General features: G+C 35.6%; 1 protein-coding gene across 22 annotated transcripts in view; it reads left to right on the top strand.

Annotated features, from left to right (window-relative positions):
• The window catches only part of NFIB (nuclear factor I B), a 241,206-nt gene that overhangs the window by 145,466 nt on the left and 68,612 nt on the right, over positions 1 to 27,128 (top strand). For all 22 annotated transcript variants that reach the window (XR_004177879.1, XM_009188750.4, XM_031654240.1 and 19 more), the window contains one exon: positions 23,486 to 23,554. Coding sequence is in view for 20 of the 22 variants with exons in the window: in XM_009188750.4 (XP_009187014.1) it covers positions 23,486 to 23,554 (69 nt within the window). In the remaining 2 variants the exon portion in view is untranslated. The remainder of the gene's footprint in view (positions 1 to 23,485; positions 23,555 to 27,128) is intronic.

Genomic DNA, 27,128 nt, shown 5'->3' with positions numbered 1-27,128 from the left:
AAAGGGGGTTGGGGGTGGGAGTGGTTGGTTATGTTTTCACTGAAGGATTTTTGCAAGACATTTTATTCCATAAGGTTTTTCTTGGATCTCCAGAATCAGGAAATAATGAAAGCAGGAATTTTTTTTCTGTAGCGTAAGGTATCCCAAATACCCTCTTTGTTTTCAGAAGTTGTTCCAGATCTGAAAATGGGCTTTTATAACTTGGCTGTCTTCATATAGCTCTGAACATACAGCATTTTGCTTTTGATTTAGGAGCCGTGTTTTTTCTCATGAGATAAAACTAGCACAAGGAGTTTTTCATTATTAAAAGAATGTGAATTATATTGGTGACTTTAGTAAAAGAGTGCTCTAAGAATAAACTAACAAAAACAAAACCAAACACAAAAAGCCCGAACCAGCTACACATGCCCCCCATCTCCCCAAACAGTCTCATCTATCTTTTCATTGAAAATAAACCAAAAAGTTCATACGAAGTAATAGGAAAAGTTTCCTCAGGTAGAGTTAGTTTTTAGGTCCTCCATCGTTTGATCTTCCTAGAAGTTGTGCTTAGCTAATATGAGGCTGAAATACCAGAAGAACCCCAAAATTGCAGAAAATCTATCAGACCAATTTTGTCTTAACATGATTTTAGAAAGATACAGCAAGTAGATATACAAGTAAAAATGCAAAATCAAAACAGACTGTTTTTCTGAATCCTGTCTATATTGTTTATTTTAGAAAAATTATCTTTTTCCAAATACTTACTAATTCTGTATTGTACAAAATCATATTGTTGACAAAAGTAGGATACACTTCAAAGATAAAAATTCCTAATTAAACACGTTTAAAAATGTATGCTAAGTTGATTTGTCATTTTCTTCATAAATCATTTAAATATTACTATACATTGAGAGCAAAACATTAAAAATGAACAATTTAAAATGTAATTCCCAGTTAAATTTATTTTATTTTGTTGGGTGTGAATGGAGGATTGATATTATTTTAGTTATCTTTCCAAAAAGAATGTTTAGAATATAATACATTTTGTCAAAAATTTTCTGAAGTTCAGAGTATTTCATTAACTTACAGGGTCTTTTAACTTTACCAATATTTTTTCCTGTTTAATTAACTGCTATTTTCCTTGTGTTGCATGGTAGACAAAATGAATTTTATCCAAACATTTTTTAAAAGTCTTCTTACTCATCTTACAAAGAATGAGGTGGGAGTAGAGGGGAACCTTTGGTGGAAAAAGAGTTGATAGCTATTATAAGTTGGACTAAACAACGGATATGTTTTCTGCATTTGAATGAAAGCTTGATTTGAAATTAATATAGTAGTTATTGTTTGAAGTGCATTTCTGAACATGTACAGAAGGAATTATACTCACCTAAAACCGTTCTCTACTTGAGCTGAATAAATAATCCTTGAATAGTTATGTAACATCATTCGATTTTTCAATATTTGTCAAGAAGCTTGGTTAAAATTTCATTTTTGCTTCATTCAATGTAGTATCTCTTTATTTCTCTGTTTGCATATAACATGGCAAACAAACAATCAAGGTAGAACATCTCTAATTTTTTTTCCCTTTTAAATTTTCCTTAGAACTCAAACCTTTTTGAGACTGTCCTGAAACTGGGATGCTACAGATAAATACATTTTATGATTAGTTGAAAATTGTGTATATGTAAATCATACATCAATTCTAGTTTTTTAGAGCCAGAATGTAATAAAATACACATTATATCCAACTTAAATGGAATAGAATTAGATTTTTATTTGATTATCCAGAATGTAAAATATTCATTTTAATATGCTTTGTGTATTGTAATACTATAAACTCAACCATAAGGCTTATTAAGGAATTCTGTTTTGGACTCAACGATAGAGATTATTAAAGAATTTTTTATGAGCTTATGAGTTTGTTTTGTAATACTTTGAAATAAATTAAACCTAGAATATAAAATGTTTTCTAATTTCTAATGTGAACAACTAGAACTTAAGTTTTTTGTTTTGTAGTCAATTGGTATAAATTATACTTTCTATTAAAAGCTTGTTTTTATAAATATAAGCATATTTGGTGTTTTAGGACATAATTTATCTTTAGGAAGCTCTTTTTATCTCTGTATTCTGGCCTTGGCCAATATATGAAATCTCCAAAATTGAGATTCAGTATCTTGAGAAGGCACGATCCATTTGTGAGAAAATTCAGTCTACCACCACAAGCAATGAAACAATCAAATCACTTTGCTGCTTGAATTGTTATACCAAATACAAGCTAAGCTTTTGAAAAAGATCACCTTGAATGCCAACACTTTCTTTTCACTGGTAGTTTTCCACTGGGAGATGTGCAACCCATGGAAATTGCTACCATCTATTCTTGTGTTTATTCCCCAACGACTTGGGAAGAGATGACAAAAATTCAAGCCCTTTTGGAGGTATAGGCTCTTTGAAGTCTGTTCCCCACTGTTGACTTGAAGGTGGAATCCCATCCAATCATCCTGTAGGTGCAGATACATATGCCCACCCACAAACTTAACACCTTCTCTGGCTTGGTTTTTCTCCAGCATCAGACTTGAATGTCTGACTTTGAGACTACTTCCTTGCTGACTTAGAACTTCTGAAGGGTGACCCTAAAGCTCTTCAAACTATAGTATGGACATCTACAGATAGGCCTTTAGTTCTTACCTTGAGTTTCTGTATTGGAATTAGTATTTAAGCACAAGCAACAAAGGCAACACATTTTTGGAAGAAGGAATATTTGATAATATTTTGTAAAATATTTAAATTTCTTTTGTCATTTGTTATTTTATAGAGCTTTTAAGTAGCCTTTATGGTATTTCTTTAAACTATTTGTGACTTAATATTTTGTTTGCATTCTTTGTTATATGGCAGGGATGGGCGCCATAATCTTTTCAGAGTGAAGGTTCTCTATAACTCAGATAGATAGCACCTAGGGACATGGCATTGCAATTTTGGCTGAGATGCGCTAAGCACTTCATTTTTCTAGGGATATACATTTGCCTTGTTTATGATAGAGTCAGAAGTTATATATTTATATTCACTTTTTTTTTTTTTTTTCCTTTTAACAAGTTAATCCCTCCTGAGCAATAGAACTAAAAATGTCCTCTCTCGGCTATAGCAAACAACTCTTGTGGACCAAATGAGGGTAAACCATTAATTTTGGGATTTAGACGTGAATCTCTTTTTACCTTTAATAATTAAAAACTCCACTGCTACTTTTTGGAAATGTGTGATTGATTGGGTTGTAATCTTTGGAAATTAGCTTTGACTTGCTTTATTATTTTGTGTGTCTACATTCTTTGGACTATGATCTTTAAGATTTCCCAATCTCAATCACTTGCCTAATGCTAGAATGGGTAAAATCCAAGGAAAACATAGCAATCTAGAATTCAGATTTTAGCTTCTAAGTCAGTTCCAAACTAATGTCTTCTTTTGGAGTTCAGGAAGGCTGTAGTTTTGTGGGGAATTCTAGGCTGGTAATATGACGAAGACATGTTAAATCCTAGGGCAGTTTTTGCAAATTTTATGATATAAACTTTTGGGGCCCTTCTAGTAACATTAAGCAGAACTTTCTTACCTGGAATAACATGGACTTAACATGCTACTTTCCTGTTTGTAGGTTTTATAGGTGCTTGTGCTATTTTGTGTGTTGACTTATGCATGTAGTGTGGCAACACCTCTAGGAACCTGTAGGATTATATATCGGGTGTACCTCAAGTAAGCCACCTTATATCCTCTCTGGAACAAGGATGACACTAAATAAATAATTGAGTAAATCAAAGAAGGATTATCTATTAATGATAGATATGTGCTTATCTTGCACTTAAGAAATTCTTTAAGTCCTAAAAATTTTGAGATAGCTCTCTTTTCAATGTTATTTTATAGATACTGAAATCAAAATCAACAGAGGGTTGTCATAAAACTAATAGAAATGAACCAGGTAATTATTAGGAAAACTAGTTCAAAATCTGCAGTATTCATTGTCATCTGTTCATCTGTTGAGATCACTGGAGCCGATACTTGCTTGATTTTTCAAATCTTAGAATTTAGGACAAACTTAGTACGTTTTAATCTGTACATAAAGGGAGACAAATTTGCATAGGCCCTTGAGGACCTCATACCACATTTTATCTTCAAATGTGGTGTTTAAGGTCAAAGTCAAAGAAAAGAGAAATTTACTCTGGCTTTTTCAAATCATATTTCATTCACTTTTTTTTTTTTTTTTTTTTGAAATGGAGTCTCACTCTGTTGCCCAGGCTGGAGTGTAGTGGTGCGATCTCGGCTCACTGCAACCTCTGCTTCCCGGGTTCAAGCAATTCTCCTGCCTCAGCCTCCTGAGTAGCTGGGATTACAGGCGCCTGCCACCGTGCCTGGCTAATTTTTCTATTTTTAGTAGAGATGGGGTTTTACCATGTTGGGCAGGCTGGTCTCGAACTCCTAACCTTGTGATTCACCTGCCTCAGCCTCCCAAAGTGCTGGGATTACAGACGTGAGCCGCCATACCTGGCCTCATTCACTTCTTTTTTTTTTTTTTTTTTTGGGATGAGTCTGCTCCTATACATGGCTTCGTCTGGTAGCGGTCTCTTCCCAAGCTCGCCCGCCTCCAGATTCGCCGGCCCTCCTGCCCACCTCCAGCCTCGGAATGCTTCGGGACTGCAGAGCGCCCATGCCTCGCCGGCTAGTTTTTTTATGTATTTTTTGTAGTAGAGGCGGGGTTTCACGTGTTGCAGCCAGGATGGTCTCGATCCTGACCTGCGTGATCCATGCGTGGCCTCCGAAGTGCTGGGATTACAGGCTTGAGCCACCGCGCCCGGCCTCATTCACTTCTTAATAAATTCATATCTGTTTCTTCTCATGTCCTCATTTATTGTGTCCATTAGGATCAAGATATTTTCAATGAGGAAAAATGCACTATTTCATGCTACTTAAAAGGTTATTTTAAACTTTGGTACTAGACAGTATGCATTCAACTATAAATAGGCCTCTATTCATAAAAATATTTGGAGAAAGATGCTGAAAGAACTAGTTAACGACAGGTAAGACCTGACATCGTAGGTAAAGCCTTTAAGTAATTTGAGAATGAGGTCTGTATGGGTCAGTGCTAAAATCAAAGGACTTTTTTTTTTTTTTTTTAAACATAATTCTGTTTTAGAAACTTTTTTCTTCTTTATTCTCTAACTTGTTTGGAGACATCACATTCAATAAAGTTCTTAAATGTTCAAATTTAGAATAGGGTTCAGAAAAGGAAGAGAGGATGAGGGAAGTGTTTCTTTCACAAATCACTCTTAAAAAGCCAGAAGAACGCATAGCCCTCAGCTGCGTAATTTTACAGGGTACATTATGGGAACTTGTATACAACCCACTCTTGAAAGGTTGATCTACATAGCAGTTGGCACCATGCCCAGCCACCACAGTGCTTCTAGCCTGATTATTTGTAATACTTAATGTGAAAGAGAAAAAAAGGGGGCCAATTTAGGAATATCTCGTAAGGTCCTGAGAGAAGGAGATTTTTCCATGTCTCCCCAGTCACCTACTCTATGAGATAACAAATAACATTCATTGCCTAATGATTGCTGAGTTAACAATTAAATACTACATTTGAGTCAGCTCAACATTAGAAGCAGAGACAGCCATTTGCCCTGTGTAAAATACACACCATTTTACACTAAGAACCATGAACAATTCAGAAAGAGCTGTTTATAGGTAGATTTTTCAGCCAACAGATATTTATTGAGCATCTATTGTATGTGTCACATTTGGCTAGATACTGGAGAAGATAAAAATGTGAGTTACACATGAACCTTGCTTTTCCCAAATGTTTTTGTTCATAAAATATACAAAATAATATATACATAATTATAATATATGAAATATATATTGCATATGTATTTATATTTAAGATAAGGACTAAATATTAGTATTACAATGCAGGTGTTGTAGGAGTTCAAAGTTGTGAAACACTGTTTCCTGCCCTTGTAGGTGGCATGGTGGAGTGAAAAGAGCATGAACTTTGGAACTAAAATTTTCCCTTGAATGATTGTAAGGGTCATCAGGAGAGTGAGCAAGTCAGCCAACTGCTCTGTGCAGTCAATTGTGTTCATGCCAGTTGTGAGGATCAGATAGGGAAGCACACCTGACAGATAGCAGGTGCTTGATAAAAGTGAGGGGTTTCTTCATTCTACTTTCTCTTCCAGCGAGTTTGATCAAGAAGGCTTCCTGCAGAAAGTATCATTTGATGTGGAACCAGATAGAAATGTGTTGAATTGTAATCCCAGCACTTTGGGAGCCTGAGGCAGGCAGATCACAAGGTCAGGAGTTTGAGACCAGCCTGGCCAACATAGTGAAACCCCGTCTCTACTAAAAATACAAAAATTAGCCGAGTATGGTGGCACTTGCCTGTTGTCCCAGCTTCTTGGGAGGCTGAGGCAGGAGAATCGCTTGAACCCAGGAGGCAGAGGTTGCAGTGGGCCGAGACCATACCATTGCACTCCAGCTTGGGTGACAGAGTGACACTCTGTCTCAAAAACAAACAAACAAAAAAAAGTGTTGAATTTTTATACTGCTCTTCTCTAAAGGCTTAAGATGACATACCCAAGTTACAGAAGATGCATAAGAATAGAATGTTAGAGATTTTATAAAGAAGGCAAAAGAAACAGATGCTTTCAAGTCTCATGATGAAATAGAATTGTAATTTTTAGAAAGCAAATGTTGTTGTAAGCCTATTGGCATAAAAGGAAAGGTGGAGTGACTTTTGTTACATAAATCTCAGTATTGACATGAGAACGGGTACAAATGTATCTTTAGAGATTACTTTTTTCCTACCAAGAATTTATTTTGTAGAAGCTTGTATTAACATTGTATAAATTTTTTTCCTCTTTTCCTTTCCATGGTGTTTCTACTTTATGAAGCCATCAACTTTCCGTGTCTATTGAAACTTCTGTATCTGTCCTTTACTTTTCCTAGCCCTCTTACTCTGCCTCTTATTTCACTGATTCCTATCTGCCAACTTATTTCTTATTTTAAGACATATATATCTTTTGCTCCTCATTCAGACAAGCCCCTTCAACCAAGTGTCTCATCGCTCTCTTCTTCGTAACATGACATGAAGGATGTCAAAATCTCATCTTGATTTCCCCTGAAATTCCTTCTTGATTTCTCCTGAGCTTTTCTCCCCACTGAAATGATTCTCATTCAATCCTTGGTTTCTTTCCGTTCTGTTCTTGCTTCCATGTTCCTGAGTATTTATTTGATTTAGTTGGCCAGGCTCTGTTTAAAACTTTGCCCATGCTTCTGAAAACAGGACCTTTCCTGGTAATCCAGGAATCTTCCTATTTTAAAAAATTGCGTGTGGTGATTTCTTCTGTCTTCTTAATCAGATATTTGTCTTTAATTCTCTGTGTTTTCAGTACCTTGCAATTTTTAAAATATATTTACTTTTTCTCCTAGATGTATGCCTTTGAAATAGCTTTCTCTCCTAATGGTTTAGACCTAAGTGTCCAACTACTTTTTGGACATGTTTCCCTAGATGTCTCATGGTTAACTCAAATGTAACATTTCTAAAATTAAATTTATTTTCTTTAACCAGACTTGGGTTTTTTGTTTTCTTTGTTTTTGCTTTTTCCCTTTTTAAGATATCCTGGAGTCACCAGAATCCTATCCAGACACCCTTGGTTAGAGTTGCTCCTGATTTCTTTCCCAGGAACCCTTTTTCTTCCTTATCCTCCAAATATTCATTCATATTCTGCTTAGAAAGGTCTCTTGAATTTACTTTCACCTCTCAGTTACCATTACCCTTATTTGACCTCTGAATACTATTTCTTGCCTGAAATTGAAGACAAACCTTTAAAAAATGTGACTGCCTACTGGGCAAGAGATCTGTGCACACAGGTTTATATTTAAAGGAGCAATCATAGTGGAGTCAGAGATGTCTACCCCTTCCCAGGGAATATGATAAGATGCGTGGAACAGTTTGGATATAAAAGACAAACAAGAGGCTGTAGGGTGGATATAGTCCTAGCAGAGGAAAGAGCATTTCACATGGAAGAAGGGGAAAGGAAGGGAACTTAGTGTCTGATGTTGAGCACCATTTAAAGCCATGATATAGAATATAGGTTCTTAAGTAGTGAGTCATCAGGGGTTTTTCAGCAAGTCAGATTTGTATTTCATGAATTGTATTAATATACAGGTCAGAGAAAGAAAGAATGGGAGAAGAGTTAATTTCAACACAGTGCTCTCCTTTCACATGGCTGTCAGAGAAAGGACTCGTTCATGGGATACAGTTAGTTCAAATTTTCCTTAACTTTACAACAATATTTTAAGGTCTTGTGTTATCTGAAATGGTGTCATAAGGTAACATAGAATCCAAGTAAAATTTTAATATATTGATGTAGGCACTTAATTAATACTTCGCCTAGTTCCAGAAAACTTCCGAGAGGGCTTGCACATAAATAGGTTGTAATTTGCTAAATTTTAAAGGCTGTTGCTATAACCTGTATTTTTCTTAGTTGAATGTCTAGGTTCACCTTAAGGGAGGGTCAGAATCCTCATGTGAAAAGAGATCTCAGTCATAAATTCCTCTAGGTGAGATTGTGACTGTATCTGCTGCTCTCGGCAGTATTTTAGTGATTGCTTTTACCCAAGTATCTCATGTAACTCCCCTCTTCCCCCCGCCCCGATGGAGTCTCGCCCTGTTGCCCAGGCTGGAGTGCAGTGGCATGGTCACAGCTCATTGCAGCCTGCATCCTGGGTTCAGACAGTCTTCCCACCTCAAACCTCTCAAGTAGCTGGGGCAACAGGCATGTGTCACCATGCCCAGCTGATTTTTAAATTTTCTGTAGAGACAGAGCCTTGCTCTGTTGCCTGGGTTGGTCTCCAGCTCCTGGGCTGAAGTGATCCTCCCACCTCAGCCTCCCAAAGTGTTGGAATTATAGGCATGAGCCAACCATGCCTGGCCTCATGTTCCTTTTACAGTGACCTCCTGCATCTAAAGTTTCCTCTCAATTTAAATTCTTTCCCTCTCCATATTTACAAGATCTGCTTTTGCCACATACAGCTACAATTTAATAATGCAAAGCATTTTCTGCCTCACAGATGGAAAGCCAGGATTGTTTTATATCACAAATATAGTGGACTTGCTCTAGGCTTGTTAAAATCACTGAACTTTGCAGAAGTTAAGCTTGCTGGACTAAACTGTCCAGGCTCTAAGGCAACTCCCACTTGCATACTTAAGCATAATGTTTAAAAAGAGCATACAATTCTTTAGTAATATATTGCAAACAGAATAAAATATTAAGTAGATATGTATCTAACTACCTGAGTTTTAATCTTTTTCTACCTTATAGGATTAAAGGATGTGATTTAAAGATCTTAGACAAATCTCCTACTGAAATCTCAATTTTTCTTTCCTTCTGTGTGACTTTGAAAGCGTATCTCGGTTACAAATAATTTAAACAAGTACTTTTGTATGTTAATTTGACTGTTGTTTGTTTGTTTGTTTGAGACAGAGTCTTGCTCTGTCGCCCAGGCCAGAGTGCAGTGGCGTGATCTCAGTTCACTGCAACTTTTGCCTCCCAGGTTCAAGCAGTTCTCCTGCCTCAGCCTCCTGAGTAGCTGGGACTACAGGCATGGGCCATGTCTGGCTAATTTTTGTAGTTTTAGGAGATGGAGTTTCGCCATGTTGGCCAGGCTGGTCTTGAGCTACTGACCTTATGTCATCTGCCTGCCCCGGCCTCCTCAAGTGCTGGGATTACAGGCGTGAACCACCACACCTAGCTGACTCTTAGCTTTTGCTTGATAATGTCATTGATCAAAGAAGAATTTAAGAAAGAATGGTCAGGTTTTGGTTTTCAAAGTTGTTACAAATCTTTTTGGGGTCTTTTGACTTACATTCTGCTCTCTAGGGACCTTACCCTCTTTCATTTTATTTTCTATAATAAAACTAGGGCCAAACTCTTGTTTTTGCTGTGATATTTTAATTCCTGATTCCACTAGACATATCTTCCCCTTGCCCAGTGCTCTATACCTTGCACGTATCTATGTTCCTGCAGTATTCAACAGGAAGAAGACAGGAAAACCACTTGACTTTCAGATTTGATCTTATCATTAAAGTCATCACTTCCACTTGTTAATATCATGAAACGAACAGTGACATGATGAATGGTAAGATGCTGGCTCCATTGTGTACTTTGCAGCAATGTTTTCAATGCAACGGATTTTTCATTTTAAAATTTGGTACTTTGGACTGCTGTCATTTTCTGAATTGAAGTACTTTCTAAGCAGAGCAGTGTTTTCTAAATAAGTAAGGTAGAACTAGAAGATGAGCATTTCTGTTGGGACGTGATAAAGTATTCTGCCATTTTATGCTTACCATGTCCAAATTGATACCCAAAAATAGCCCACATGAATAATGTTACCTTATATAATGTTGACAGGTGAAGAAGGGAGTACCTGTGAGCTTTTGGGAGAAAGAATGTAGAAGGAACAGAGGAATGAATACAGAGGCTCAGGCCGCTGATGAGAGGGGCAAAATGTTTTATAAAGAAGATAATTGATGCTGAATCTTAGTAACTCTTTAAAAACATTTACACTCTGCCTCTTTAGCTCGCATACATCATTTTAATCATTTCCTAATCTCTGTAGCTGATATCTTGCCTCATTTCTTAATCCCTCTGATATATCCATTGCAGGTCTGTGGTTATGTGCAAATCTGATTATTTCATTCACCTCCTTATATGCTTCCAAGGTCTCCGCTCTAGGCTAAGCCTAGCTTGTTAGCATGACATACAATATAACCCTTCATGATTTGTCCATTGCACACATGGACCATGCGTTTAGCGTTAGCCATGTGCTTCTTCTTTGTGTCTTTGCTCATGTTGTTTCTCTGCCTGGAATGCTCGTACTCCCTTGTCACCTCCTCAGTGAGACTTCTTCAGAGCCTCTGTGCAGTGCTCTTTTACAGTAGTAGCATTTAGTGCAGTGTTTTATCTCTATTTTCATATCTACTCCCCTTAATGAATTCTGAGCCCCTTTGGGTGAGTATTGCATTCTTCTTTTTTGTATACCTATCATCCAAGGCAATGCCTAGCTGTAGGCAGTGTCCAAGATTTATGAAGCAGAGGCTTAGACCAGTAATAGACTAAATAAATAACCTGTTCTTGCAGTGTGTGGGATCATTCCCATACTCAGAACCTGACCTAGGCCTAGAAAAAGCAGGTACTTCTGCGGAGATACTTACAGTGATCCTTTTATGCCCTGTAGGTAGACCACATCCTAGACATGATTATTTTTAAGATTTTTCTGAGCTCCTCATCTTATGTAGCATACTGATGATGAATTTTATAGAGAGGTATCTGACTGAGAATTGTAGCACTCCAATATAATTACTGATTCAGAATAGTAGTCTCAGGTGGATAGAGTTTCTCTTCTCCCAGTTTGATAAGCTATAGAGAAGTCCTGGTTGCTGCTTTTGTGCTTTTGTTTACTAGGGAATAAACTATAATGTAGTTAGAGTTCACTTGACCATGAATGAGGAACCTGGTAAGATAACTTTCTAGAAGCTGCAAAAAAATACCTGATTGTTGTAATTCATACCTTCAAAAATATTCCTGATTACACTGAATGTTTCTGATTCACTTGTGATTCTTCTTGTGCTGTAGAAATAGCACTTTCTGAAAATTTGGAAACCACTCTTTATAGGTCACTTGCTAACTTTATTGAGGTATAATAGCATACAATAAATTGCATATATATAGTGTACAGTTAGATGACTTTTGACATATGTGTTTGTTTGTTTGTTTTGTTTTGCTGAGACAGCATCTCACTGTTGCCCAGTCTGGAGTGCAGTGGTGTGATCTTGGCTCACTGCAACCCCTGCTTCTCGGGTTTAAGCAATTCTTGTGCCTCAGCCTCCTGAGCAGCTGGCACTACAGGCGCATACTACCATGCTATGTATTTTTAGTAGACACAGGGTTTCACCATGTTGCCCAGGCTGGTCTCAAACTCCTGGACTCAAGTGATCCACCTGCCTCGGCCTTGTAGAGTGCTGGGATTACAGGCATGAGCCACCCCAGGCAGCCAGTTTTGACATATGCATATACTCATGAAATCAGCACCACACTTAAGGATGATGACGTTTCCACTAATCTCAAAGGTTTCCTCTGACTGCTTTAAAATTCATTCTTTCCTTTACGCTGATCTTCAGATGACTTATTGATCTGTTTTCTGTCACTTCCAATTAGTTTACATTACCGAGTATGTTAAAAAGGGGGGAAAAACCACACACACACAACAATATGCCCTTGGTGAGAAAATATGGAGGAACAAGGGAAATGGGATATGATCAAGATCTGCAAGGACATATCTTTGAAAATAAAAAACTAGAAAAAAATTCCAGAGAAAACAATTTGATTACTCAGAAGACTTATATGAAAAGTGAACCTACAAAAGAATAGCTTCAATAAATATGGTATTATGTGAGATAAGGAAGAATATCAAGAAAAACTAAATTGCTTTCATAGCGTTAAAATTGCATCGGAGGAGTAAGAAACAGCACTGATCCTGTGGAAAGAAGCATTGATATAGAGGACAACCCCAAGATACGCTCCAGAAGCAGAGGAAACACAGAGGTTAAGATGATGAGAGAAGCGTTGATGATGGGAGAATAGAAAACTCGAGGTTTATTTAGGTGTTCATTGTGGAGAAATCGGAGAATGTAGGATCAAAGACAAATGGAGAAAAATTTGATGAGCTAAAAATTATCTGTGCAGATCAAAATGACTAATGCTATTCCAGCCACATAATGAGAGGCTTGTATCTAAATATATCATGTTGAAATTTGTACATTTCATGGATAAAGAAAAATTTGAAATTTTGAAATTTTCTTCATCCTGGATGAAAAACAAGTTACTTCTTCTATATTTCCTTTTATCGACATTAAATACCAGGAGACAGTGGAGAATACTTGAAATTGTGATGAAAAAAACATTTTTTTTTTCATTCAAAGAGCTTCACCTTCAGTCGAAGGCAATGGAAATATATTCTTTATTACTCATGGTATGGAAAAATAGAGTTCCTCATTTTATTTGTAAAAATTTTACTTGAAAACCCAAGACTGGCAATGTGATGATTCAATAAAAAAATTAAGAACAGGAAAGTATAACCATAGATATATAAATAAAAATACAGATATATAGACTAATCATGAGAATAGTAACAATTAAGATGAGAATTATGACCAAGTAATTATTATAAATAAGATGACAGACATAAATGTCAATGTAAAAGGTTGTTCTTGAATATATGTAAACAAGAATATGGTAACAATCTGGGTCCAAAATTTTAGACTACATTTTTAAATTTTAGTGAAATACACATAACCTAAAATTTGTCATCTTAACCATTTTTAAGTGTATAATACAGTAGTGTGAAATATATTCACGTTGTTGTGCAACCAATCTCCAGAAACTTTTCATCTTGCAAAACTGAAACTCAATACCTGTTAAATAACAGCTCTCCATTCCCTACTGTTCCCGGCCTCTGGCAACCACCACGTGACTTTGTTTCTATGAGTTTGACTACCCTAGATATCTCACGTAAGTGGAATTATACAGTACTTGTCTTTTTGTGACTAGTTTATTTCCAGATGACATTTTTAAGGGCTGCAAAGAGGATGAGGCTGGAGAGATTGGGAAAATAGGAATGGCAGACTAGTGTTCCCCTTTTGGAACAATTTATTGTTCTAAATTTTGCTGAAGAGTCTGTATTGTTTGCTTTGTCTCTGTTTGTGCTTAGATTTATTATTAGGTAAGCCAGCCTCTTGGTGTCAAGTACATTTTCAGCATCTTGATATGATCATATGACTTTTTTCTCTATCGTAATGATAGCTTTTCTCATAGTGAGCTGCACTGATTCATGGAATAAACCCCAATGATAATAGTGTATTGTTCTTTTGATAATATTGCTATATTCAATTTGGTATTTTATTTAGGCATCTGGAAGTCACATTTACTTGTGTGCTTCATCTTTCATTGGTTGGTTCATTGTTTTGTTTCAATGAGGGAGGCTACAAATTTAGGTATTCAAGTTTTACTGGCCTCATAGAGGCTGATAAGAAAGCATTCTTCATGAGGAAGTTTGTCGTTATTTCCGAAGGCCTGGGAGAGTGTAAATAACATTGGAACCCAAAGGCTAGATAAAGGATACATAAAATCCAGTTGTGCACCCACCTGGACCTGGTGCTGTTTTCAAAGGTAGTTCTTTACTCATATTTCTAGTATGTTCTAGGATTGTCACATTTTTAAGTACACATAGGAATCACTGCAGATCTTATTAAGCTGTGGATTCTGATTCTGAGGGTCTGGGGTACAGCCTCTTCTTCACTTCTAATAAGCTCCCCAGTTATGCCAGTGCTAATGGCTCTGGAACCACATTCTGAATGTGGTGTCATAGTGATTCCCAAACTTTACTGCACATTTAAATCACTTGGGGAAACTTTTAAAAGGGTTCTCAGGTCCAGGTCTCACCCCATATCAATTAAATCAGAAGAGCTGGGGTTGGAAGCCCAACATAAACTGCTTTCAAGAATCCCAGATGGTTCCAATGTTCAACAAATTTGGCAACCATTTCACTAGGGTAATCAGTCCGCTCAGGTTTTCCATTTCTCTGCTCAATTTTGGTTACTTTTATGTTACTAATAATTGCCCGCTTAAGTTTTCAAAGTGTGGTCAATAAGTTGTATGTGTTATTCTCTCATAATTCTTTTAATGTATTTGATTTCTATGGTTATGTCTTCTTTTTGTATTTGTATAGTCATGCACCCCATCATGATAGGTCAGTTGAAGACAGATTACATATGACAGTGGTCCCATAAGATTATGATATTTTTGTGGTACCTTTGCTGCGTTCATATATGTTTAGATACACACATACTTACCATTGTCGTACAATTGCCTACGGTGTCAGTACAGTAGTATGCTGTATAGGTTTGTAGCCTAGGAGCTATAGGCAATTCCATACATACAGCCTAGGTGTGTAGTAGGTTATACCATCTAGGTTTGTGTAAGTACACTTTGTGATGTTCATACAACCATGAAATTGCCTATTGACACATTTCTGCGAGTGTGTCCCTGTCATTAAGCCATTCATGACTGTACTTGTATATTTTTACTTTCTCTTCTTCCCTTAATCAGGCATGCCAATGGTTTTTCTGTCTTGCTGGTCGTTTTAGAGAATCATTTGTTTTATTTATTATTTTAAATATTTCTTTATTCTGTTAATTTCAGCTTTTATGTTTAATTTCATCTTTTTAATTTTTTGGGGGGTGTTGTGATGCTGTTCTTTCTTTTATGGTAAGTAGTGGGTTCCTTTCTTCTTTTTCTTCTCATTGCTTTTTAGATAGTTTATAATTTCCCTTTTGATTTTTCTCTTTGGTTCATGGTTTATTTTCTTAATTTCTAGGTAGTTGAGATAATTTAGTCATTTTTTATTATTTACTTTTATTTGCCAAAGATGAGACAGTATGGCCTTAAAAGTCTGTACTTTTAGGGATTTGTTAAAGTTGCCTCTTTGGTCAAGAACATGATCGATTTTTTTAGAAGTTCCATGAATATATCAGTAAAATATAATTTGTATTTAAATGATATGAAGTTAGTCTTTGTCTAATAGTCATGTTCAATTCTTAAAAAGATACATTAATACTAAAAATTATCACTGTGACTTTATTTTTTATAAAGTTTCTTGTATTTTAATAGAATGTATTTCTTCATAATATTTTTTGGTGCATGTGGGGTTTATGATTTATCTTCTTTATTGTGCCTTTTATCCATTTATAATTATCTTTCTTGTAATTCAGCTTAAGTTTTCTCTTAACCGTTGCTAATTGACACTGCTTCCTTTTTGTTTGAATTTGCCTGATTTCTCTTTGCCTACCCATTTATTTACAACTTTTTGTTCTTGTTATTATTTTGTGTTAGGTGTGTTTCTTGAAAACAGTTGAATTTTGTTTTTTTTCAGTTGACCTAAACTCCCTTCATGGGAAAATTCAGTCCATATACATTTATTGTAATGATTTTTGTATTTTATTTTACCCCTTCTATTTTACTTCATATCTGTTATATATTTTTACTTCCTCTTTTATTATTTTTGCTGCCTTGATTGCTTTATTTATTGTGTTTTCTTTTCTCTTTGCTGATTTGGCTGTTCTACTTTTTCCTTTCCTGCTCTTGAAATGTCTGCTTTACTATTATTTGAAAACAACATGCAATTTTCGTATCTACTCATCGGTACTATGATTATTACTTATATTTTAGGGAAGAGAAATGTGATGTGTAGAAGAGTTAGACAGCTTGCCTTAGGTTTACATAGTAAATGGCAATAGTCTTGCCCTAGGGCTGCCTTTTTAACTAGAATGCTTTAATGCCGTTGGAGAGAGGCATACCTTCCACATCCATTAAAAAGATAAGAGGGCATACATTTAATTTTATTATGCCATAAAAATGAACATAGCCCACTTAGTAAACTATAAAATATCGGTGCTTGTAAATTTAGAAATCTGAAAAATTGATTTTTTTGGAAAATATATAATAAAATTATCTCAACATTAGAAAGCAAAAGTTTAGAATAGTATTCATGATTCAGAGTTATCTAAGAGTCTTCTCTGCAACAGATTCAAGGAAGATGATATTACTAGTAAAATTTTCCAAACATTCAAGAACTTTTTATGAAATAATATTTTGTTTTGTTCCAGAGCGTAAAACATGTTGGACCATCATCAGAACCATTATATGAAGCATGTATATATTCCTGGTATAAAAACTTGACCAATAAAATATAAAAGTTGCCATAGAAGTTTTCCAACTACCTGTAGAAATATTAGAAGAAACTGAGCAAACCAGTTCAACAGTAAATTAAAAGAACTATCTTCCATGCATAAGTAAAGATACTTAAATCTAAGAGTCCAGTAATATATAACACCAATAAATGTTGTTAGAAAAAAAACGGATAATCTCTACTAATGCCAAAAAAGAATTTGAAAATATTCAATAGCCATTCTCATCAGAAAACTTTTTAAAAATCTGAGAAAACTAGGAATAAGTGAGTACTTTTTCAGATAATGAGAAAACAATCAGTGATAAATTCATGGCCAACGTTATGAATTGTGAAACTGTAGATGCAATCTCATTGATATTAGGAAAAAAATTCCTGCTAGCACAATTTCTATTTTACATATTTTTAATGTTTGTGTATTTATGAATGTTCTGATTTTTTTCAAATGTTCTGTTTTTTAATGTTCTGTTGAAAGAAATATGCACATATATCTGAAATGAGTCCATTTTATTAAAATAAACAAAAGTTGTAACATTAACGTAATGGCCTTTTTTCCCTATTGACTTGCCACAGTTAAAAATAAATCCCTGCTAATATGTAATTCTGGCAGGAGGATTGTGAGATGGACATGCTCACAGCTTGCCCTAAGGAGTATAAGTCGGCAAAACAACTTTGTAGAAAGCTGCTTGACAGTTTTTACCACGAGTTTTAAAAGAGTTTATGTTCTTTGACCCCGTAATTCTAATTCTGGGAACTCCAGCCTAAGGAAATCATGAGAATTGCTGACAAAGATTTGTGTATTAGGATGTTAATTACAGTGCTATTTGTTTAGTGTGCTTTAAAAATTGGGAAATAACCTAAAATGCCAAACAATGGAATGGTTAATATAAAGTATGATACAGCCATGCAATGTATAGTCATAAAAATCATGCTTTTGAAAAACTTTATCTAAAAGAATAGATACAACATTAATAGGAAAAAAGCTGGATACAAGTGTATTTAAATTTGATACTGATTTTATAAGCACACACATATTTTATTTATATATATATGCAGGAAAAAGTTTAAAGGACTGGAAGGAAATATGGAAAAAATATAGCACTATCAGGGTGTATTACAGTTGGAAAATTTCGGACTCCCTCCCAGATCACATAAATCATCATCATGGGTTTACATTTCATATTGAGAGATATACTTAATTCTAAATTAATATTAGAATGTCAACCTGGACTATAGGCTGAGATTTAATCTCTGTGAAGAAAATCACTATCTTTGCAATGATTAATATTTCTATTTTATAATCACCGTTTCAAACTTTAACCATGGATACTTCAAGTCAGTTTAGAAACTGAAGATAGAGCTATGTGTCATAAACACCACCACCAGAAAATTACTAATGGGTTAGTTGTGGTATCTGAAGTTATATGAAAACTGGCAAAGAGCTAGTATAAAGTAATCTCTTCTTGTTCCTTTACAAAAAGAATTAAGCCTTCTTTTAAACTCTGTTGCAGAAAGTGAACAATTGCAATCATAGGGCTGGAAAAAGCCTGTAGATGTCTTATATCCACCTGTTTGTTCTCCAAATGAACAATGCAAGAAAACTAATAATGCAAGAAAATTAACATAGGAAAACAGCTGTGTAAGAAGGGAGAATTTGAGGGTTGCAATGGCTTTTGAGGTGCTTTTTTCTTTTTTTCTGTTTTTTTTTTTGGGGGGGGGGATTTCCTTCACAAAGCAAGAATTTTTATATCCAGTGGGAGTCTTTATAGCCACTGAGAAACTATCTCTGTAAGATAAAAGTTTCCTCATCTGTAAAATGGCAACACCACTAATATGACATATTTTATAAGATAATTGTGAATGTGAAGTTAATGCCTACTTGTGAAGGTCAACACAGTAGTTGGGAATATATTGGTTATGTTACCTTTGCAAAATATCACTTGCCTTTTTAGGCCTGTTCCCATTGAATGACAAATCTGTTTATTGAGCCAAAAAACAGCTCCTGGAACTATGCAGAATAAGTCAAATCCACCATCTACATTAATAGTCCTTCAAATACTTGAAGACAGCTTTCATGAATTTAATAACTGCTTTCTGTGGCTTCTTTTTTTTTAATTTCAAGAATAGAACACAGTAGACTGTAAAAATGAGCATTATCAGTCTTCCTTTGGATTTTCTATGTAAATGTTGTTTAACATTCAAATGGTGCTGATTATAATTTGAGATATTAACAGTTAGATATGCCATTGTGTCCCTCTGTTATTGTTTGTAAAGGAGGTTAAACAGTATATTAACTTCTGAGTAGTGATTTACTGTTGCTTTTGTCAGAGAAAAATAAAAAAGAAGTAAAATAATATAATTTGATATTGCCTTTGAGACTTTTCAGTTTGTAGAAGTCTTTATTTCCTACTCAATTTTATTTTTTTAAAAAGCACACATGTAGTGTAAATACAGCATCACACAAACGCAGAGTTGTTCTTTTCTTCCTGGATTAAGCTGTTGTGTAATATTGCTCTGTAACCATTAAGCAGCTGCTCTGCCTCAGAGATGCTCATATTTCCTTTGGTAGACGAAGGGAATTTACTATACAAATGTCTCCAAATTGCTTTAAGATCTTTAGCTGTTGTATCAGCTATTTCGATTTACGGTGGTCTGTGAAACGTGAAAAACATGTTCCTGAAAGGCCCCAGTACCCTGGAGGTTACAGATGGGGTTATGCTAGCAGCAGATAACCTGATATTTTACTGAGTCTCACCCCTTATCCTACTGCAGGACCCCTGACTCATTGCAAAATCCTCCCAGTTATTTTGCCATAGCCCTCAAGTATTGTCTTCTGTATGCTAATGAGTAAGCACTAGTAGGTATCCAAGTACTATTTTAAGTATCTGAATACTATTTCATCCATGATTTCTTTTTCACTCTACCATGTCTTGGGAAATATCTGTCCATTGCAAAGGCTGTGCTGCCTGCAGAGATGTATGAAGGTGGCAGCCATCTGGTTCAGGTGCTCCTCCCAGACTATCCCTCTTACGTGATTCTCACCTGTCTCTGTTCCCACAGGTACATGGTTAATAGGCATCACCACTCATCCTCAAGAAACCTTCCTCCACTAAAGTCTCACTGGGCTCCATGCAGGAGTAGAGCCCAATGGGACGTGTGGTGTTTTGCATTTTATCCAGTAGGTTCCAAAGAAGTTCTGATATATTTCCAATGCTTTTCATAGTTTCCGTAAACTACCTCTTTCCATTGTTTCTGTAGATTCCAATTTCTTAGAACCTGGGGAGTTGGGGGTGAGGAGTGGAGAAACACCCTGCTACATTCTGAATTGTCTTCTTTTTTTCTGTGAATAGCTACAATAGTCATTGTATTGTCTATGTTTGACTGCCTGACTGTCTTCCCACTGTTAGAATTGGCCTTGAGCTTGCTTATCCCTTCTTCATGATTTGGCTTCCAGCAGGCTCACACCCCAGTCCATCTTAATGGTCATGACTTAGGAGTAAATGGATCTCTGACTCCTCATTGGAGTAATAAGGAAATAAACTTCAGATTACACATACATATTGCAATGTTATTATGTATTACATCTGATATAGTTTATGTAAACACATTGAAATGTTCATCATTTATTCATCGATTTATTTAACAAGTATTTTGTGGCTCTTACTATTTAAACACTTCCAGTTCCTTGGTTTTTACTTTGTATAAATGCCTAACATTACACATTAGTACACAACAAAGTAAGAGATATAATCTGACCCTAATCATTACTCTTTCTCATGTGACCCGAAAGCCTAAATACACTCTTCAGCAAATAAGTTCTAGGGAATAACAAAAGTTAGTATAATTATCCATGAATCTTAAACCATCTGTATCTACACTGTAATAAAATGACTAAGATGTTAATGTGTGACCCTGTTTTTAAAGTTGAATTTTAGAATTTTGTTCTGTGTTTGTTTAGTACTTACTCTATATATAGGCAATGAGTTAGTCATTAAGGAAGATAAAGAGATGAACAAAACCCAGTCACTTCCCTAACTAAAGGAGCTGATAATCCAGCAATGACTGCAAGACTTGAAAACAGATCTCTCAGAAAATCTGAAAGTACAAAGTATAAAATTAGTCCAAACTAGGAGCTATGCAAGTACAGAGGAAAGAGATTTCTGGCTGGGCCACTGGGTGGGAGAAGGAGGTGGAGGAGCAGTTTACAGAGTGGGTGGTGGTTGGGTTGGATTTTTGAAGGATGAGACTAGAGTGTGTAGAAAGAGAACCGTCTCATCGCAGGGAACTGCAGGAGGAAGATATGAAGGTAGGCATTTACAGAGTACAATTGGATGATGAAAAATAATCTTCTGTGACTAGTTAAGTATATGAGCTGTGGTCATGATAAGGGAAGTGTTTTTTTTTTGTTTTGTTTTTTGTTTTGTTTTGAGATGGAGTCTTGCTATATTGCCTAGGCTGGAGTGCAATGGCTCCTCTCGGTTCACTGCAACCTTTGCCTTCTGAGTTCAAGCGATTCTCCTGCCTCAGCCTCCTGAGTAGCTGAGACTACAGGTGCCCGCCACCACGCCTGGCTAATTTTTGTATTTTTAGTCGAGGTGGGTTTTCACCATATTGGCCAGGCTGGTCTCAAACTCCTGACCTTGTGATCCACGCACCACAGCCTCCCAAGATAAAGAAGGTTTTTGTACTTAATATATTTACTTTATTAAGTTTACCCTACATAAAATAAAATATAATGAACTATAAGCAATAGCAAAAGCAACAGAAATCTTTCTATATGATGGTAAGTTACAGTGGTCCAGAAGAGTCAAAAACATCTCTTTCCCCAACCGGCAAGGCAGTCAATGTCCTTTTTTTGTATTCGTGACTTTTAGCACCTTGTCCAGTGACTGTTACATAGAAGTTTCTCAATAATTACTGAAATGAATTTAACCTGGTAAAAATTAATTGTTCAAGAAATAAGAGTTTCTTAAAATAGAAGTGCATTAAATTGGGACATTTTGTTATAACACTCTTAAAAATGTATGTATGTTTTTTAGAGTAATGACTTAATGTGGCACCTGTTTTATCCCCTACTGAGATCTTACAATTTCCTCTCACTCCTTCTTTCATTCTGTTTCTAAAGGTGGGTGGGTGGATGTCAAACATCAATGGCTCCTCAGTTCACAGCAGTGAAACATATATGCTAATTGAATGATTTTCTGTCTTTTCATGCTATGTATGGTTGAAAAGCAGTGTGGTGCCTTTTGTTCTGGTAAATTTTCTGAATAAAGATTTACGGATCATTTTGGACTGTCTGGAGGCCAGTGTGCATAATTCGGTGTATGACTGATCACAGGTTCCACTGGCCCATCTTAATTTATTGGTAACGTTTTAACCAGTGTTTACTATGGGGTTTATATTTTTATCTCCCTTAGTAACAGCTCTGTAAGATAGGTGATTTTTATTGTCTCTAATTTGTAAGTGAGGAATCTGAGGCAAAAAGAGGACTAATAACCTACCTGAGACTTCATAACTGGTAATCCGTGGCTAGAATTCAAATCTCAGCTCTTTGATTTCAGTGCTCCACGTTGCTACACTACCCAAGCCTCACATCTTTGAACTGAATCTAATTCCTTGGTCAGCCCTAAAGCTTTATATAAAATCCAGTCAAATTGCCAGTTCTTAGAATCTAGTTTTGTTTGTTTGTTTCTCAGAAGTATTTCAATTCTGAGGATTTTCAAACTTATTCTCTCCCTAGGACAGAAGCAATTAGGCTATAACCTCCCCCCATAAGGTATTCCCTCCCTCCTTACACACACTCATTACACTTCCTTAACATAAATGAGAATGGGGTGGACTGGGTGCAGGGTTACTGCTGTTTGTGGGAGTTCTCGTCTCTAGTTTTGGACATAGTTAGACCAGCTAATAAGCAGGCTCCATGGCCACTGTGCACTCTGTCCAGGTGTGACTTAAGGGTCATGTGGCATTCCCAGAGGCCTAGATTCACCACCATTTGCCAGAAAAGGTGTCTGATTCTTGAAATAAAAGGAGTCCAGTGGAATAGTAGCAAGGGTGAGGAAAGCAGTGAAATCGTGCAACGTATATTAAAGATGCCCAGAAATAGGTCAATGCAAAGTTCTGTATTTGCTGTATATACAAGTTCTGCTTTTTATGTTATTAGTGACCCTGGAACAAGGGTGGGGGTGCTGGTAATAGCAGCTCACTTTTCTTTAATCAGAGAAGGTTTTACAAAAGAACAGTGGTTTTAAGAGATCTTTGACGTTATTCCAGCAAGGTGCTAATTGTGGTTATGGTTTCCTTTTCCTTTCTTTCATTTTTCACTTTAGTCTACCAGGTGCTACTGAGTCAAAAGCATTCACTGAGAGCCCACAGACCATTCTGTATGCATGGGCTATGGCAAATCAAACCGCATCAATAACCCTGTACTTTTACAAAGGGAAGAAAAAGTTTTCCTAAGAGATTATTTGTTATCTAAACTTTTTATTTTTGTTTAAACAAACCTAATTTGCATTCATAAGAGTTATTTTTTAAAGTCTATATTGTAAGCATATTTGGTTTTTGTTCAAACCTTTGGCTTTAAAACACTTAAATTCTAGTGCGTAATCATTTATTTTTGCTGTCTGCTTATGTTGATCATTTTTCCTTTAATGTTTATTTTTAGGATACCTTGAGGATAGTTTTGTAAAATCTGGAGTCTTCAATGTATCAGAACTTGTAAGAGTATCCAGAAGTAAGTAAATTGTTTTCTTACTACTTAAGCATGCAATATGATTTAAAATACTTTATATTTTGAACCTTAAATATAGTATAAAAAGTGACCACGTATTAGGAACATTTGAATTTTAAAATCTTAAAACTTTTGATGAAATAATAACTGAATATATTTTGCTTGATTTTCTAAAATGTTTGCATTGAAATCATCAAAACTTTTTGTTGTACAGAAATAATTTTGTTTTTTTTCTGATTGCTATGTTATTGGTATTCATTTAATTCACTGTTCTCTGCATGACCATAGATGGCCATTTATACCAAAGGAAGTGTGATTAATTAAATGTACTCTATGTTGTTATGATAACCCACATAAGTTTCCTGTAGATAAGTGCTTTTTCATTTTACTAACATTTTGGTGGGGGTTGGAGATGTACAGGATATACACACTAACGTGCAGAGTGTAGAGGGATGCAGAAATTAACTTTGCAGATTGTAGTTGGATATAGATAGAAAGCATTGTTATCCAAAACAATGTCCAATTGTTTTAACTGGCCACTTCACCTGAGACACCATTCTTGGCAGGTTGGATCAGATTTTTCTAGGGTAAGCTCACCTGGCAGGGTACCTAAGCAAAGGGGACGTTACCTTGATTAACTCTTTTACTTATTACTAGCATGTACAAACATATCCAAGATGCAGATCTGTATGTACTAATTATGTTAAAGGAGATGACTCCTTTCTTCATACTCCCTTCACTGATTTAGCTTATTTATGTGACTTTGAAGGATATAGTTTCACCTGATACTTTGATAGAATACATCACACTTTGGAATGATGTTATTCAAATGATGTAGTCACACTGTGAAACTTGCCTAAGTTGTGTTTCTCATTTGGGTCAAATTTAGAGGTCATGAATAAGAATTATGATGATCCAGAAAGAACAGAGTAAGCGAGTTACTGAGGATAAGAATAAGCAGTGTTTTAAAGTCTTGTTATTCAGTAAAGGAATCTCCAAGCTATCACTGACTGGCTTTTGAACCATAGTTCCTCAAATAGCTCACATTTCTAAAGTGAACAGTGCAAATAGCATGTATAGCAGGGAGTGATATACATGAACGTTTAAGACCATAAGTAGTTTATCCTTTCTGGTATAATTCTGGAGTAGATAAATATATGCCCAAAAGACTTCTCTCATGGGTCTTTTTACTTGGTGACAGTGTAGGAGAAGAAACACAAATATCCTGTATTCCGGTAGCCCCAGGGTGTGTATTCAATGGGCAAGGAGATTGTCCAAGGCAATGTGCCTTAATGTGTTTTTCCAGATGAATATGTGATATCCAAAGGTATCCAACATTTGAAAGTTTTCATTGTTAATTTGGGAAGAAATATGCCTGACTTATCAGTAGCACTTTGTAGCATCAGGTAAGACCGGGGATACCTGAAGGGGTGTGTGTGTTTTCCCCATACTGTTCTTTAGCAGAAAGGCTTATGCTGCTACAGTTAGGAGGCTTATGAAATTATTTTCTTAAATTCGTACTTCTCTGAGTTCAAGTTCAATGTTGTATTTTCATCCTTCTTAGGAGAAGGGCAGTAGAGTCAGCTGTCAGAAAATATTTATTTAGTACCTCATTATAGGTAATGCTATGCTAAGGACTGTCAAAGGAGAACTACATTAGAACCTTCAAAAGCCCAGACAGATATTTTGAAAAATCTGAATTTCAAACATTAAAGATGAAAATTATCTTTCTAGAACAGTTTAAAACCAAGGTAAATTTAATATACTTCATTCATTCATTCTTAACTTATAAAGTCATATCCTGGAGATTTTTAGATTATTTGTTATAACAAACATTACTGATTTGTAATTAGCACATTAATTATCTATATTCATTAGATAATTTATTCAGCAAACATTTATTTTCTCCTCCATATGTAAATAGGTGTCTCTGAAAGGCCTGATAAGTTATCCTCCTAAGTGTTTTAATATAGCCACATCATAATCTTTGTTTACACAATTAAACTTCATTATTTATGAAATAAAGGCTTGCTAAGTAGACATAAACTTCAGCACAATACTTATGTGTGTATCACAAATTCTGACTTCTTGAGGGTTTACAGTATTCTAGTGTTTTCAGTCCTCTAGAGTTTTACAATCTTACGACCCACTGATGTGTATGTTGACTTTAGCTAATGAAGCTATTCAGCATTAGGATAGTGAGCTCTCTGTTGAATGATATTATCTCCATCTTAAAAGTTGATTTAGAATCAGCTTTTGGAGTGAGGAGAACAATAAAGGAGATTAAAGGTTGGCCTCTAACCCTTAGAATCTGAGGTTCTTTGGTGCTTCATTTCTAAGAGGATATTGGCAACCTCTTAAACATGATTTGCAGCTTTCAGCCTTCTTGTAGCTCCCTGGGAGAGGCGCTAACACTGATCTTTGCATCTGATGTAAGTTCTTCCAGAGGCTCTTAAACAGGAATATCTGACTGAGACTTGCTGTTCTCACAGCAGACATGTATTTAAATTTTTCCATGTCATTAAATAATTTCCATGTGTGTTGTTTTAGTGCTTTGGCCATGTTTATTGTTAATCTACTTTCCTTTCTGTAATCTCCCATTTAGTGTCACAATACATACTAAATTTTTACAGTGCTCATGCATAAATCTGTAGACAAATTATTTTATTGCTATCTTTACAAAATTAAAACATAATATGTGTACATATTTATGGAATCCATGTGATCTTTGGATCCATGCATACAATGTATAATGATTAAATCAGGCTATTTAGGATATCTGTCATCTCAAACATTTGTCATTTCTTCATGTTGGGAATGTTTCAAATCTTCTTTTCTTGCTATTTTGAAATATGTGGTATATTGTTAACTATAGTCACCCTGCTGTGCTATCAAATATTGCAAATTATTCTTTCTATCTATTACAACTGTATGTTTTTACCCATTAACCAATCTCTCTTCATCTCCCCACCTCCCCACCCTCCCCCACCTCTGACAACCCCTTCCATGAGATCGACTTTTTAAGCTCCCATGTATGAGTGAGACCATGCTATATTTGTCGTTTTTATTGCTGTCTTGACACTCTGGAGTAATCCTTCTGGAACAAAATTTAGAAAAAAACAAAATTTCTGAAGATTTTAAAATTATCATTTACTACAAATTACATCTAGTTGATTTATGGGTAAGCAAATTACATTAACTATGGAGCCGTATGTATTCAATAGAAACTATAAATCTTTGCCTAAATATTATGTGAGCTTAATAAATTGAAAATAGTTTATATAAGGGAGAACCTCTAAGTTTCCTGTTAGTAACTCAGGTCTATGATTGTATCCATTACTGTGATGGGAAGCCAGACAGATTGTTTACTTCAACTGAGCCCCTGAAATACCTCCTTCTAGCATGTACCCCACTTCCAGTGTCATATAGAACATGGTTCTAATAATAAATGATAAAACATGTGGTTACTGTGGGATTTCTTACCTCACTTTTTTTTAACCTTTGTTGTGCCTCAAGCCACAACAGACATAGCTACATTTTAGCTGTCCAAATAATTCAAGCCATCAGGCATAGTTAC

This window comes from Papio anubis, chromosome 13 (assembly GCF_008728515.1).
Source record: "Papio anubis isolate 15944 chromosome 13, Panubis1.0, whole genome shotgun sequence".
Taxonomy (NCBI): Eukaryota; Metazoa; Chordata; class Mammalia; order Primates; family Cercopithecidae; genus Papio; species Papio anubis.
The sequence above is the reverse complement of the archived record's forward strand: the minus strand, read 5'-3'. Positions and strand labels throughout refer to the sequence as shown.